Raw genomic sequence first — 16926 nt, 5'->3', positions numbered from 1 at the left:
TAGTGGTAATTCTGCAATAATTACTATGGTGATATCTCACCATCATTTTCCAGCAATGAGGTAACAAATGCTTATTGTTATATCTTCATCTTATGCACTGTTGTTTTATTACAGCATAGCAGATTGTTTCTAATGCTGCTGCTGATGACAACTTCATGCTGATGGTGATGACAACAGACTGACAACAGCAACAGGTGTGCACGCAGTGGTTGTCATTACATTGTCCTTTAAGTGTGTGTTGGGTTTATGTGGCAAGGGCTTGGTAGCAGGGGGGCTGCAGGGGTGGCCTCTATGAGCACAGCCCAGAAACTGCCCCATCTCAGACCAGAGCCAGCTCCAGCTGCATCCAAAATGGACCCGCCACTGGCCAGAGCCAAGCCAGAAGTTCCTCTGCAGCCTGTGGAGAGGCCCCTGGTGGAGCAGGCTGTCCCCCTGCAGCCCATGGGTCCCACATGGAGCAGATCTCCACGCTGCAGCCTGTGGAGGAGCCCCCGGTGGAGCAGGTGGATGTGGCTGGAGGAGGCTGCGGCCCATGGAGAGCCCCCGCAGGAGCAGGCCCCGGGCTGGAGCTGCAGCCCGTGGAGAGGAGCCCACGCAGGAGCAGGGGGACCCGTGCTGCAGCAGTTTGCTCCTGGGGGATGGACCCCATGGGACAGAGCTGTGTGGGAGCAGTTCCTGAAGAGCTGCTGCCTGCGGGCAGCCCCCACAGGCTCAGTTCAGGAAGGACGGAATCCCATGGGAGGGACCCCGCGTGGAGCAAGGTCCTTATCTCAACCCTTGAGCCCTTTCCATTGTATTTTCTTCCCCTTTTCCTTTGAGAAGGGAAAGTGAGAGAGCAGCTAGGGTGGTATTCAGCTGCCCAGCAGGGTAAAACCACCACTATGTGTTGTTATATTCACTTCACCAGTACTAATGCTGATAGAGAATTATATCCTGTGTGTTATGAGGGTGCTTTACATGCTTATTTGATTTCCTTCACCAGAGAAAGCTACTCATTTTATGTGTCTTCACTAGCAGCTCAGTTAGTGGTTCCCCCTAGCATTAGGGAGAAGCAAGCACACTTAGGCTGTGATTCACTGGACTGTTTTTATTGAATGACTAAATGTGGACAGCTGAATTCCACCAGATGTTCTCACAATTGCTGTAATTTTGCCTTACAACCCTGCTTAGTAGAAGACTGATTCCCATGCAAGAGAGGGGATACAACAAGTCAGAGTAAGTAACTTGCCCAGCGTAACACAGACTGAGAAATTCCAGTTACCTGTCGGATAGGTTCACCAAGGCTTTCCAAAGTCCCTGGGTAATTCTCAATGAGTGAGACATGAAGGTTGTTTTCTGCTCTTCGGGTGAGTGCTGACACAATGGCATAAGCCTGCTCCAGCAAAGTACAATTTTGGCTATTTCTTGCTTTGTTTCGGATTAATTCCTGTAGACGAATGATGCAAATGTTACTGTGTGGTCAGAATAAAAAAAGTGCATTTCCTTCGAAAAATAAGTTTCCCAAGTATCTGTTCCAGCTCTTTCATCTGAGCAACATTTATCTTATTCTTTCACTGCTTAGTTACCAAAGTCTCTGCTTTCCAGCCCATTCTGCAGCCTCACTGACTAACCAGCCTGGCTTTTCCTTTTATCAATTGTAATTAAACAAAGATGAAGTTGCAGCAAATACCGGACATGCTTCAGTGATTGAAAACAAAACAATAAACAATAAACAATAAACAAAGCAACACACCAAAGCAATCGTAAATGTATCCATTGTGTTTCTCTTGTGCTTATCCTGATAATACCATAAGGCAAGAAATTCATGGGACAAAGCTAAATTAAGAGTAGCTATTTTTTATATCTATAAATATGAAAGGATGGAAAAAGTATAAAAGGGCAATTATCTTTTTGCTCTCATGGTTTTTCACGTGTCTCTCTTTTAGCACTAAAGGCATGGGAAGCACCCATGCTTACTGTCTGTTCTAAGACATCCTTAAAATCTTGATGTCTATGTGCTGGCAGGTGTTCAAAATTAGAAAGTTAATTTGACCCTTCTTCAAACTATCCACACTGCTTACTCACTTCTGTAAGCCTAAAATAAATATTTTTTTGGCCAGACAAATTTCCTTCTGGATACTGTTGTGCTACTTCCCATGAAAAATCCTACAGAAAAATGCTGTTTTGAAGCTTTGTCCTGAGGTCGTGGCTAGAACCTAGGATAGCAGGACAGATGAAAACTTAAAAGCTGAAATATTTCAGGATAGTAGAACAGGGAAGTGGGGAAAAGCTTTTCAGAAACAGAAATTTCATCGTACTATCATGTCAATACAAAACACAGTGAGGAAAATTGGTAATTCAGTGTCCTGAACATTGGAAATCACTTATCTTTATAACAAAACTGTTATACACATACATTTATCCACATACCTACATATACATGTATATACATGTATGCATCTACTTAAATTTAGTTCAGATAAAGCTTGCTGAAATTTGTGGTGTTGGAGACTGTGAACCCCCATCTGGATTTACACCTATTCAGGGAGCACCATCACCAGTAATGTTTACTGCCTTAACTTATTCAGTCAGTTTTTGACAGTAGTTACATCAGGAGGAAGCCAAGAAACATGAAATAGAAAGGTTTTGTTCCCCCACGGGTTGCACAAATCAGAATATAAGCCTATCAGAAATAAGCATATAACAAAGTCTCTTCACCTTGATAATAGTCTGATATTGCTGGATCCTGTTTATGGGTTTTTCCAGATAGTGCTGCAGTGGTGGGATAAGTGGATGTGAAGGATCTTCATTAGATAAAATTTCATCTGTGTATCTCTGAAAAAAGTACATAGAAGAAAAAGAGAAAATATTGTTATAAACAGCAATAGAAAGGATTACTCCCTGAAAAATGTTCATATCATGCCCTTTCATAGACTTATCTCACTAAGCCAAAACTGGATACCTCTACCACTCTGATATGTAAATATGTTCACATATCCATTGTGTCTACTGGGGAGAGCTAGACAGTGAATGCAGAGTATCATAAGTAGCAAAGATTTCACTCCAAAATATTTAATAATTCTTTTCAGGCTCACAGTTGTACTTAATAACTACATGATGCAGTGGGTTATAGGATGCACATTCAGCAGGTACTTTGGTTACTGTTTACCTTGTAGAAATCCTGGACAGCTTTGCTTACAACAATCGACTCAGCCTGTACCCGCCCCACCAGGTACTGGATGTACTTATCAAATTCTGCCTCATGTTTAATAAAGCACATGGCCACGTCATCATCAGTGTCACATTTCTGCAGGCCTCGAAGGAAGACACTGTGGAAGCAAACAACAAAAGACACCTGAGGAGAAGGTGGTGGATTGAGGCTAGAACTCAGCCCCAGCAGCCAGATCTTTAGATCAGGAACAATCTCAGGTCAACACAATTAAGTTATCTTAAAAGTAAGCTGGATGCATGGAGTCTTGAAGCATTGAGAGGTATCATGGAGTCCCAGGCCTGTGCTCTGACTTAAGTTATGCCATCATCTCTCACCCCAAAAGGTTTATTAGTTCCCTTGCACCTTGGCACTGCCTATGCTCCACATCCTTCACAGTAACCATAGCTACTCTATCTCTGACACCATGTGAGCCATTCTTCGGTCTCAAATGACAGCTCATGAGAATGCCTACCTGGAATGGAAGCGAGCAATGTCGTCAATATTTCTGAAGATGGTGGATTTCTGACTGGCAACAGCTCCTGGGACATTGGGACAGACCTCAGTGTACTTAAGGTGATGAGTCTGGAGGAACTGTAGATCCTGAATGTAATCCTCTTCTGAGATCAATAGTTCTTGAATAAGAACACTGAAGGGAAGACAAACAGGCAAAAAGAAAGAACAATCATCACAATTATCCTCAGCATGTTAAAAGACTTCTAGGCTCTAATGAAGAGATACTTGATCAGAGTAATAGACTCCCTGGAGTGTGTTGACTAGGTCCTCCCTGGCCATAAAGGGAACTTGGACAACCTCACTCATGGTGTGCCAACTACCTCTACCTTACAGATATCCACTGTTAGGGCAGATGAAACAGAACATGAGTGATGAAAGGATTTATGTAAAGCAGACAGCAGCAACTTCATTGCTACATTATGTTACCAAGAAAGCAAATATCTCTGTGACTGCACATTCAGTAGAGTGCTGCTCTACAGGAAAGTAATACAAGGTTGTAGCTGGTCTTCTGAGGGAGCTTTCACTGTTTTTAGACATCATCCTCATATAGGCACCCTAAAGAACAGAAGTACCAAAATTTAAGGGTTTTTTTTGTTTGTTTGTTTGTTTGTTTTTGTGAAATAACCACCAGTATTCCATCACTAAAATCCTCCTATCCACCTTTCAAGTCACCCAAAGTAATTTAGATTGCCTGGATTTGGCTGAAAATGGCAAAAATCAGACTTCAAACATTGTAAGTCTTAGAAAGGGTAGGTGTCAGATCTCAGAAGAACTAAAAAGGCAACTCTGGCAGAAGGTACCTCAATGCCAACATTCACGTTAGTTCAAAAAACAGCAAGACTCAAAGTTGTAATAAAAAAAAAAAAAAAAAAAAGGCAAGACCTTACCTTAGTTTCCTTTTATATTCATCCTCAGAAACAAATTCTCCAGGAAACTCAGGAACTTCTGTTGATCCCCACTCTGGTGACAACTAAAACAGAAGAATAAAAAATATATATTCTCTTAAGTTAACAGTCCTTTTATCAGCACACACTGAGAAATGTCCCTCATGTGTTCACAGTCACTTTCAATAAATTCTAAAGCTGCAGTGTGAAATTCCTTTCTTGCTGAAAGATGCTCTTTCAAACCCAGGCACACCTGCACACACAGCCAAATAATGCCTAATCGTAACATGCAAAAAAACCCAATCATTTTGCAGACCTCTTCATTGACCTCCTCACTAATTATTTCATGCAAAAGCAATGACTATAGATGGCAACAAACCCACGTAATTTTACATAAAAATAAACACAGTATGATGAGTCACCTTTAATTTCTTGTCCAGGTAAGCTGGAGATACCCAACCCTGCCGAGATGGGCTGGATTTTGTGGGTTTAGTCCTGACCAGCCACTTCAGAGGATGAGCTGAATCAAGGACTTCCACATATTGGCCTTCCTTCAAAGTGATGGTCTCCTTGTCAGGTGCAGCCGGCACATAGTCAGCTGTGACCATGTAGACATCAAAGATCTGTGTGGATGAAATGACAGTTATTTTGAGCTCTGAAAAGTGAATACAGTAACACCAGCAGAACACAAGTGTTTATCTATATTTAATGTTTTATTTCCCAGCCTCTTTATGGCAAAAAGAATCACTGTTTGCTTTTTGCAAGTTGGACACAGTTTCAAGGAGGCTTAAGCCATATTTTCAAAACTATCCAAGCTATTTGGGATTTACATGATTAAAGAATGAATTTTGCTCCCAAGGAAAAAGAATGGTCCTGAAAATGTCAAAACTGGCCAACATTGCCAAAGGTTTATTTTTTTTTTCTTTTTTCTTTTCAGAAACTTTTTGAAATGAACATTCAAAACCATCCTAATTTACACTAAATTCTGTTTTTACCATTCTGATCAACTGTAACCAAGGCCACAGAAAATCAAGCTCTGACTTTCTGAAGCCGAGTGGTGAAAACAAAAGGTATTAAATAAATAAATGGTTAAGTTTTGACCATGTTGACTTGAACAATTTGTTCAAGATCCCACGGTGAGCCATGAGAATTTGATTCTCTTCTCTGCATCACAGGTCCAATATATTTTATTACTAAATGCACCTACTGAAGTGAGGTACATCCCCAAAGGGGTTGGAGATCCTTAAAATACAGAAGACTGATCATTCTAGTGTAAGGTTTTCTCCTTGTATGAAACTTCCCCATAAAGGTATCATACCTCTCCTCTGGAATCCCCATCTTCAGATTCAGATGAGGATTCCTGAGCAATGGATGAAGGTCTGGATCGTCCATGCCGAGGAGATGCAGAGGGAGTTTTTGACTCCTCATCGCTCTCTGCACCTGGCACTCGTAGTGTAGCTAAAAAGCAGAGCAACGCAAAAGTAAGAAATTAAGATCTCCTATTTAAACATGAACCAAATCTGTAACAACTTTCAGTGTCCTAAAAAACAAACATTGCCAGAGAAGAGCACTTGCAGTATTTAGTGTGATATCCTGCTGATATATAGGACTGAGTAAAAAACTGAGATGTTTTAATGCATGAGGCTATGTGCCTACTGCATGTATTGTTACTGCATTGCAAGAATATCTGCAGGAGAGGTATGTCTCTAGTTTTGCTTCAAGATAAAAATTTACTACATGGAAATAAATAGATGGCAAGATAATCAATACACAATGCACAAAACCAGATATTTTTCACATAATTCATCAAGTCCTTGATTTACTGCACAGCTATGCACAAAGTTTTCAGCCTTGACTAGATTTTAAAACCCATTTTGAGCTAAAATTTTAAGACATAGGAAGTCTTCAAAGCAGGATTCCTCTCTTACTCAGGAGTGATGCATATCTGAATAAATCAAAGCACCTACGATGTTCAAAATGAACTTCTTCCATTTTTACAATTTGTTCTACACTCCTAAGCTCACATTTAATCCTATTTACAATAAACATTGTATGCCTAAAATGGACACTAGCCATCTCAGTGTATTGTAGTAGCTTATTTATTCTTCAAATTTGTAGACTAAAACATTAGTTTGGATGGGCTCTTACTAAAATTCTTTGTACTAAACATTTACTAATGTTCATATGCTTATGCAGGCTGTCTCAGAACCTGCTTCACAAACATCACTGATATTTAAAGACCAAATGATAACAAAGACTTCATATTTTTCTAAACTAATTAAATTGTGATTGCCAGGTTGCTTACCCTGACTTATTTTTGCAGATACCATTTCTGAGATACGAGAGGTGAGTTTCTGGAAGAACTCTTCTGTTCCAACATCAGCTAATGAAATAGGGGTTTTGGGTACACCTTCCCTGCCAGCTTCAAGATCTCCTGGAAACAACAAAAAATCTATTAAGCATTGAATATGGCATTGGAAAGTCATTTTTAAGTAACAAAAGCTTCCGTGGAACGAAGGTCTAAGTTTCTTCACTTCTGTTGCTTTTATAATTGTTTGCTTGCATTTCCTTCACAAAAAAAAAAATAACCCTGAACAGAGACCTGTCCCAAAAAGTTCCAATATTTTGGACAGTTACAAGAGAACAGAAGGACAAAAGTAGGTGGTGATCATGAAAAACATAGACAATCTCAACTGTAGGTGTAAAGTACAGAAGAAGGTGAGAGAAAATAACTTCCCTTACCTTCAGAGGGTTGAACAGCTCTGAAAAAAAGAGAGTAAAGCATAGTTAGAAGTTAAAATGAAACATGTAGTAAGAAAATCTAATGGAGAAACAACTCCTCACAACTTGTGCATGAAGGCTGAGAACAGCTTGATTAGGACTCTGCTTGGTGTTGGGCAGTGCTGTTTATCCAGAACACCTCCACTGCTATCTAACACAACTGGGGAGTCACTGAAGTAGATCAGTGTCAGAGGGCTCACCCTAAAAGCAGACACCAGCACTGGCTCAGTTGAATCACTCCATATCCTACAGCCTGTACTGTCTGAATTCCTTTTGGCTACATCAAGATTTGGAGCACCAGGCTCATACAAGCACAAACACTTGGCTGTCTTAACCTTTGAGCCAAATCCCACCTGAGAATTCTTATTCCTGACTTACTTTAAATCTGTAACTTGATAAGACCTGGGTGCTTGGGAAATGGGTTGCAGAGTAACCTCTGTCTCTCAGGTGCCACGTGGACAAGCTGACAGCTCTTACTGGAGGAATTTTGATTTCAAAGAGAATCATGCTACAATGACAGCTTTTATTAGCACCAAGCTCATTCATGGGAAAGGGGCAGGAGACTGCATTGTCAATACTGACTGAAAATGGCTGCACAGGAGTGAAGAACCAGCACCATTTGCTTGCATCTGGTGAAGATATGCTTGTGGTGTTTTCCAAAACCACAGCTCTGTCAAGACACTAATGTCCTGAATGCACCATCTCTGCTGTTCCTGTGCTTCTGGGAGTCAGACAACACCTCTTCTGTCAAATTGTGGCAATTGGGGCGAGTTTTCTGACAATGAAAATCAATGCTCTACCAGGCCTCTACAGAAACAGTATCGGCATTTATTTATTTATTCATTGTAATCTTTCAGTGAAGCACCTGAGCATGGTTATGTGAAGAAATTACCGCAAACGAATCAAGGATATAAATTTTCATTGCACAAACCGATCTGCCCTAATTCTCTGTTAGTACACAGAAAGCAGGAGAGAGCTCACTCCATTTTCAGACAGTGATAAACCATGTATCTTCTAAGTATGCCTAACAAAGCCCCTGGGAGATGCTGCAGTGAACCAACTGAATTCATAGTGCAGCTTGCTTCACACCAAAATCCCCATGCAGGTAATCTCTAAAATCAGCTGTAAAACCTGAACGCTAACAGGCAAGCTTGATGCTTTCATGAAATTATGTTTCAGCTGAAAGTTATCAACTATTATAAAGATTATCATATAGCAAACAGAACATTTATAGAGGAATACCAGCTATAAACTTTTGGAAGTTACAGACCAGTGTCACTTAGTCCAACCAGGACACATGTCCTCTGCTTTTTGATTAGGTCCCTTTTGTCATCAATGGAGATAGACACTTCCAGACAGCAAACTGACTCCCAGGATGGAAAATTCACCCTCTGGAGGAATACTGATCAATGCTTTTAGGCTAGGTATATTCTAGAAGCTAAAGCATGTTCCGGTGGATATCAGTTTTCTGAAAGTACCTCCCTAATATCCAGACCAAGTATTGCAAATCAAGAGGTTATCTTAGGGGCATTTATAAGTGAGAAGTTTGTGAGCAGACCTTTTTGATCTAATACTTTTTTTTTTCTTTTTTTTTTTTTTTCTTTTTTTTCTTTTTTTTTTTTTTGTGAAGCATCAATGTGTTTAATTGTTGGCAAGCGCATTACCCTGCATTTTTTTGGCATTCTTCTTAGAGGATGAAAAAGTAACAAGATTTTTATATGTCCCTAACCAAATATTTTTTTGTCCCTTGTTCCTGTCTTCCTTGATAATCAGGAAGAAATGTCTGACACTGATATTACAGCATTTATTGGACTCTTCATTCATGGGGCCTCAAACTATTTTACTAGTGTCCATGAATGAATGCTCTGCATAACCTATATCAAGAACTATAAGGGATAGTCCCATTTTTGTGATGGGAAAGATGAGTTATAAAGAGACAATAGTCAGTACTACAGATGTTGGCATTCAAAACTATGTTCAGGGTCCTCAATGGAAATAGGCTCTTTTTTGTAGGTACTAAGCCACTCACTTCTCACTGTTTTTCCAAAATCTTTTCTAGCTTCCTCATAGCAACCAGACCAGTGAGTCCTCTGTCACACACAGCCCATAATTTCACAGTGAACTCTGGTGCTGAGACACGTATACAACATGTCCAAAGTATGACACTGCCTAAAAGTAACTTGGGAACCTCTGCAGTACGCTATTAACATTGCTCCACTTCAGCCTGGGTGACCAGCCACTTACCCCAGTGTGGTCATTATGGCTTCTGATACCATCACGCGTTCTTGGGTCAGAACTTCAGCTTCTTTCACTGCAAGATTAGGATTTATCATCAGAGGACAGAAGACATAGGATGGTCTTTTATGTATTTACTCTAGGTACATTTTCTAGACATGGACTACTGGGAATACTGACATGGTGAATCCGCTTTGTTAGTAGCTCCTGAGCTGAGACACATACTCCCACTTATGCAATGCAAAGATTTTGTTCCTCTCCCTGTTCACAGGGAGATGTAGGATTGTCCCATTTCTCTACAGTGCTCAAGCTATCCTGTTGTAGCTCTTAGTACAGTAAAAAAAGTGGGATGAAAGGAAGGATAAAATAAAAATGCTTCCAAGTCCTTCCTAGTGCTGCCCCTACTCTCAGACTGTATTTACTTCCCCATCCTCTTACTACGGGGAACATGAAAGAAGTTAAGGAAAGCTCAGCAATAGTGGAATCAAATAATTCTGTCTGCCTTGGATTCCTAAATGCAACTCTGCAATGCAAAATATCCTAGCAGACTGAAATATTCATCTTAAAATATTTTATGATGACTTTTTCCAGCTATTTTACATTGCTTTTTTTTTGTTTGTTTGTTTGTTTGTTTGTTTGTTGTGTGTGTGTGTGGTTAATGTAGTTCTTTCTCATACTTGTCTTCTGCTTATACAGAAAGGATGCTGCTTTTAATTGAAGCTAGAGTCAGAAATCAAAAACAGTATTATAAAATTTAAGAGCATCATCATCTGCAAGGCAAGCAAAGTCATAGCTAATCTTGTGAAAACATATTTATTTTGGTCATGACTTGATTATTTTCCTTATGACTCATACTCCTAGGACCTGTATGAAAGGTAATATGGAGAACATGTCATTATTATAAGAAAAATTTACCATCTGCAACTTCTAGGGTGGCAGTGCAGATGGACTGGCCAGCTTTGTTGGTAGCAATGCATGTATAAGCTCCACTGTACTTCTTTTTAACATCCAACAGGATTAGACTGTGATGCATATTTGAGCTGGCGAGTTTATATCCAGGAGTATCTGGTTTGATCCACAGGATGTCTTCCTGAGACTCTTCTTTCAGCCAAGTAATAGTTGGTGGTGGATGTCCTAAAAGGAAAACCAATGCAGTGAATTTGTTTTCCTAATGGTGTCACTTCTGCACAATCACAAGCCATGCTGTGAACAAATGCTGCTTTTGATGTTTCCTGATTTTTCTCCAAAAATAGGAGTCATAATACATAATAAAGGAACATAAACCTTTCTATTGCACACTCATAAAGACATTAAAAGCTTTTTAAAAGCCAAGGCTGTTAATCAACACATCTTCATAAGACTAATATTTATTTTTATCCCTATTTTTACATACAGAAAAATGGAGGTGAAGATGAGTAACATGCTTTCCTGCAAAGTGCTTAAAATCTCTTAGAGTTGGGAGTAAAGTCCCAAACTTCAGATTAAATACTGGAGGTGAGGCTGCAATGACTTGGGTCAGAGAGCATCCAAAATGCATCATGAAGTTATGCAATTTAAGTGTTATGCAGGGAGACTAGCTAACTATTCACTTACCTTCAACTTTTACAGATAATGTGATGCTGGCACCTTTCTTCACCTTTTTATTAGTAAATCTTTCTAGGAACCTTGGTGGTATCAGCTGCTCATGGGAATCTGAAAATGACATTATTGATGAAACATGGTGACAACTTCAGTGTGAGTTTAGACTACTGAAAAATTCCTGCAGGCTCTGTCATCACCTGCTGTGGCTTCTCTCACCTGTTTCTGGCTCTTCTTTCTCATCAGGATCTGTAACACAAGGAGAATAAAATAAATGACAAATACAAATGCCTTTCTGTCCATGAGTTGATGAAAAAAAATAAACAGAAAAGGGATTCCAGAGGATCACCCATTGCAGAACATATTACATAAATCTTAGTTCTATTAAAACATTATTCTGAAGTACATTTATTAATAAGGACAAGAAGGGTTCTATAGCACAGGAATGTATCCTGTTTAGGTTTTCAAGTACTATTAAAACACATACTTGCAAATATCATTTTTACATCATAAAATACAATGCCTCCCTACCAAGATGACCTAATTAGTAATTTCAGAACAATTATGTTAATAAATACAAATGCATCTGGTCATCTCTGAAAACACCAGTTTCCACAACTCTCAAAATTTTAATTTATGACAGTGTCTTACTACAACAGCCTGACATATGACTTATAAGAGGCCCCCAGTTTCAGTGAAATTAACCGTTAAAGTTAACGAGGGCAGGAGTAAATTGTATGTTTATGAGACAACAATCAGATCCTAGAGAAGTGATATGTCTCATCTTTGGGACTCACAGTAAATTTACTGAAGAACTAAGATTAAAGCACGTCATGTTTTAACTACAGCCTTCCCCATCTCCCTTGACTTCCCTTCGTAGGCTTTCTCAAGAAAAAGAACTATACAAATGTAAAGATTTCCATTTGTAAAGGTTTCCATTTTTCCAGAAAATCAGGTGCCAAAAATAGGTCAGTATTACCTTTGACTACCAGCCTGGCTGATGAATATGCAGAACCAGCAGAGTTGATGAGAAATATTGAGTATTGGCCAGCATCTGACTTAGTGACATTGAGAATTTCCAGTGAGTGCAATTCCCTTTTATCGATCTTCAGGATACGATCCGAGGCCTTTAATGGCTGCCCATTCTTGAACCAATAGAGACGGGGCTCTGGGTACCCTGTGAGGAGCAGTTACAGACAAAGACAAGAGAATGCATTAGCAACATTGATTTGGGAACATCTCCAACCAGGTAGATCCTTCTGGACAGCCAAAGAATCCTCAACTGTGCCCTGGGATGTTGTTTTGAAAGTTTACCCAACTAGAACTGACAGCAAAATCATGAAATTCTATTTATTTATAAAAGTTCTTTTGTGTCTCTTCAGTTTCTGGCACTCCACATATTTGTTGCATATCCAAATGCCTTCCAGGTTGGAAAGGTAATGTTCATGCCTGACTTGCAATGTACATAAAGTGAAAAGTCCCTAGTGAAGTAAAATGTGGGTCTAAGCACTCTGGCTTATATCACAGTTTAAGTATTAGCTCCAAAAACTGAAGCCAAAAGATTTTTCATCATTTTTACAGGCAACAATCAGAAAACAAACAAACAAACAAAAAAAACAGTACCTCTCCCTACCATAGACAGGCAACATCAAAAGGATGTTTCTGCATTTTTAAACTTGTAGTAGTGACTCCCTGACAGAGTAAGGCAAATCTAGTATTGTTTCATTTATTAAAGAGCAAAAAGAACACTCTCACTGTCTTTTTTTTCTTCCTTATTGTTCCTCTATAACTAACGTGCTCAGAGACAGCAGGACTCAGTTTTCAGAAGCATATGCCTGTAATTATCCCTGTAGATACAGGAACAGAATGAGACACTTAATTTGCTTGAGTCTTCTGCAAAAATCAATGCATCAGCATTGACTCGTCAGAACACACAGACATTCTTCTGTCTGTTTTGTGTAAACATGGAGCAAAATGCACAGACTGGGGAAACGACTGCAAAGCACATCAGAAAACTTTGGCCAGCAGTTCACCCTGACAACAAACCTGGAACAAAAGACAGTGTTGTGGGCTCCCCTCACCTTTCACCTTCAGGTGGAATTTAGCCAGTGGTGCTCCAGGTGCCACATGAATATCATGAAGTTCATCAAGGATCTGGGGCAATTGCTCCTCTTCAGTGGTAGATTCCTCCTGTTCTCGACTAAGAAGTGATTAGAATTAGAAAGAAGAAAGTCAGCAAGCCAGCGAAGAGATAGAAATCAGAATTGCCTATTTTAGATTAATTCAGTCAGTGCATTTTGTCATTATGACAACAGATTCAGCACCATATGGCATTTAAAGTAATGGGAAGATATTGTGAAGAAATATCCAGGCTAGCCTCGAGGCAGCCAGAGTAAGTTTCCACATGATAAATGTCCAGCTGTTATTGCATCTGAAAACTCAGTTGGTCAGTCTTCCTTTATGACATTAAACTGGCCATGCCAGATATATCAAAAACAGACTTTGTATAAATACATGTGGCAGTCTTATCATTCCAAAAGTCAGAAAGAGCTAGAGTTTGATATTTTACCTTGAAATATATTCTTTGGCACTATAGTAAGAAGATGTCTCTGTTGCATCTGCTGCTGTCTCATAGTCAGTGCTGGTCACTGTTAAATGGAAAAGGAAATGTTTTATATACTCTGAAACTTTATATTACTATAAACATACTTTCCCTATTAATGTGACTGGCAGTTTGATTTCATTGCTGCTACTGCAGCAGGCTCCCACTTGCCCCTGCATTATGTAAAACATCTCAGTTTATCAGAAAAGCTTTGCTCAGAGCCTCTCTTTGGTATTGGCAAAACCCAGCTGAACCAAAGAGGTTTGGGAGTGAAACATTTTGTGGGCAACGTGTACATATTTTTAATATGTAAACAATGTTTTTCTTGAAAAAAAAATATATATATATATCCACCTCTGAACATGACCCCTTCCCTCTGGTTTTTTTCTACAGTGTTTTTGAGACTTACAGTCCACTCGAAGCTCAGCCTTGGTTGAAGCAACTCCCATGTTGTTTTCAGCAAGGCAACGGTAAACGCCCATGTCAGTGGGGACCACAGCTGTGATGATCAGCTGATGGCACCCCTCCTGGTCCTCGTTGATCATGTAATGATCATTTTCTTCAATAGCTTTCCCATCCTTGAACCAGCGAACCGTGGGGAGGGGTTTGCCAACAACAATACAGTCGAAGCTGACAGGATATCCATCTTGTACCTCTTGGTTTTGGAGCTCAGTCAAGAACATGGGAGCTAAAGCCAGGGTAGTTTGGAGAGAAGGAAGAAAAAAGGGGTTGTGTTAAAATATGTATTTTAGGAGCACTGCTGCCCAGAGCCTGGAGACTTCTGGTTTACGGTTTTAAATTGCATAGTAGTTTTCTCCATGACAATACTCAAGAAGAAACTCCCTGGAAAACACTGTGAAGATATTCCACCATATGCATTGTAATACCACAGCTGCAAACTGGAACATTGTCTTAGTTCCTCCCCTTTTCAAAATGTCTTTTCAGTCAGGCTTTGCAGTCCCTTGCCTTCATCACTGATCTGCCCTCCTCTCCCACATACAAGAACAAAAACTTCATCTTTTTTTTTCCAAAAGTGCAAAGTTCCCAGGAAAATATCTACACAAAATTAAAACCAAAAATTGTAGAAATTAATTCAGGAGTGAGAACATTCTGACATGTTCTAGCTGCCTTTTTCAAATAATAAACAAAATGTGCTTTACCTACCTGTATCAGAAGTCAGCAAAGGTGGTGGTGGTCTCATTACTGGTGGTGCAAACTTCCCAGGGGTGGGCGGTGTTGCTTTCCCAATACGCAATTCAATTTTCTTAGGGCCCTGTTCTAAAATGTCAATCTCCACAGGAATTCCCAGAGCACCGAACATCTCTCTGAAACGAGTGGCGGCAGTTTTTGCCTCAGACAAGATTTCAAACTTGATGTAAATGTATTGGTCATCCTCACGATATGTCTGATGGTCAACCACATCTATGTCCCCTTCATCCGCGCTGACAAAGAGCTCTTCCTCCACATCAGATATCTCCGTTGAAATCTTGGCCCTGAAAAGTCTATGAAGTCTCCTTCCTGCTTTACGGAAAGCATCATCCAGCTCGCTGCCAGAGGAGCTCTCTGTCTCACTATCAGTGCTTTGTTTAATTTGCTTCTCCTTACGAAGCACTTGAGGTTCCTGCGTGCCAATCACCACCTTGGCACTATGTGAAACCTTCCCAAATTTATTGGATGCCTCACAGGTGTATTTACCTGCATCTTTCCTGTCCAGGCCAGTGATGATCAAAGAGCAGGTCCCATCACTGTAATTATCTATGTGATAGTAGCGACCATCCGAAAGTTCTTCCCCATCTTTCAGCCAACGGACTTTCATGTCAGTTTTGCTGTGGGCCACACACTCAAGGTGGAGAGTGCTTCCAGGCTCTCCACAGAAGTCTCTGAAGGTCTCAGTAAACACTGGACATTCTTGTTGCTTGATCTCTTTCCTGACTTTGTAGCCTTTGAAAGCAGCCTGGATCTTCACAGCAGCCTTGTTCATGGAAGGATCATCTAAATCTGCTATTTCTGGTTCAGCTGGCTTAGCAGCCGGGGCAGCCACAACAGTCTCCACACTGGATTTCTCCCACTGTTTCCATAATTTGCCTGTGGAGACGGACTGAACCTTGGTAGTAACACTGACACTTCTCTTTCCAGCTTTCTTGAGGTAGTTCACTAGTGAAGGAGTCCCAGCTCTGGACTCATCATCTGAGCTTGTGAAGGACAAATCTGCTTCCCCTGTCCTGGCCAGCTCATCACACGTGGAGTACTCCTCCGAGTAATAGTGAGACATCTCTGCTTCCTCCTTCTTCAGCTTCTGGAGCTTCTCATCCTCTTCAGGCACCTCACTGATGGAATCCAAGGTGGGCTCCCGGCTCATCCGGCGTTTCTTGGCCAGAGCTTCCCACAGGAGGTGGAGGTCTCCCTCCTGTGCAGCCTCAGGGGGCAGCCTGGGCTGGACATGGCCATCCACCAGCTCTTCCTGTTGGCTTGCAGGGGGTGCTTCCCTGGCGATCTCTTTTAGCATTGCCACTGTAGGCACTGAGGAGAATTAAATTGATAAGATGTTAAAAGACAAAGTAAGCTCTGAAAAGCACATGGAAACCTTATTCTAAAGTCTGGACGTAAGAGGACCAGTGGCACTTAACTAAGCGTTTTGTTGAGAAAAAAATAAAAATTTAATACAACTGGACATGATCTTGGGCAACGTGTTCAGGGTGACCTTCCTTTGGGCAGGTTGTACTACACACCAGATGTCCTTTTCAAAATCATCTATCCTGTGATTCTATGTACGTGCCTAAGAAATGACCAGACAATAACTATTTTTCTTCCTCACACATTTGAATTAAAAAAAAAAAAGAGCTTTTAGAGTATATATTTTAGAATAAATTTATGAGCTTTTAAAATGTTGCAGTTGATGAATATCTACTGCCAGTGGAGCCTGGAAAGCTATTCATGCTCACCCTGTTTTAAAGCTAGACAGGACTCCATGAACTGTCTTGAACAGATGTCCAGTGGCTGTAATGGGAGGTGAGACTCCCTTCAAGTGGAGGTACCTGCCAGTGGATACCCTGGGTTAGATTTGTCTAAGTCTGAAAGCTGTGACTCACTGACCTGCCACAGTATGGTGCCCAATGACACTGGAGGTGCTCCAGGCTGTTTGG

The 16926-nt window shown here is 40.5% G+C and overlaps 1 protein-coding gene across 20 annotated transcripts in view; it reads right to left on the bottom strand.

Annotated features, from left to right (window-relative positions):
- The window catches only part of OBSCN (obscurin, cytoskeletal calmodulin and titin-interacting RhoGEF), a 185493-nt gene that overhangs the window by 51405 nt on the left and 117162 nt on the right, over positions 1–16926 (bottom strand). For all 20 annotated transcript variants that reach the window (XM_084282486.1, XM_084282500.1, XM_084282501.1 and 17 more), the window contains 18 exons: positions 14948–16303; positions 14193–14471; positions 13751–13829; positions 13263–13381; positions 12161–12358; positions 11401–11430; positions 11197–11295; positions 10519–10737; positions 9613–9679; positions 7330–7349; positions 6893–7021; positions 5906–6045; positions 5010–5210; positions 4591–4673; positions 3663–3836; positions 3149–3308; positions 2698–2814; positions 1262–1426 (listed from right to left, as the gene is read on the bottom strand). In XM_084282486.1, coding sequence (XP_084138612.1) covers positions 1262–1426; positions 2698–2814; positions 3149–3308; positions 3663–3836; positions 4591–4673; positions 5010–5210; positions 5906–6045; positions 6893–7021; positions 7330–7349; positions 9613–9679; positions 10519–10737; positions 11197–11295; positions 11401–11430; positions 12161–12358; positions 13263–13381; positions 13751–13829; positions 14193–14471; positions 14948–16303 — 3635 coding nt within the window. The remainder of the gene's footprint in view (positions 1–1261; positions 1427–2697; positions 2815–3148; positions 3309–3662; positions 3837–4590; positions 4674–5009; positions 5211–5905; positions 6046–6892; positions 7022–7329; positions 7350–9612; positions 9680–10518; positions 10738–11196; positions 11296–11400; positions 11431–12160; positions 12359–13262; positions 13382–13750; positions 13830–14192; positions 14472–14947; positions 16304–16926) is intronic.

Source organism: Netta rufina, assembly GCF_964035555.1.
Source record: "Netta rufina genome assembly, chromosome: 2".
Classification (NCBI taxonomy): domain Eukaryota; kingdom Metazoa; phylum Chordata; class Aves; order Anseriformes; family Anatidae; genus Netta; species Netta rufina.
The sequence above is the reverse complement of the archived record's forward strand: the minus strand, read 5'-3'. Positions and strand labels throughout refer to the sequence as shown.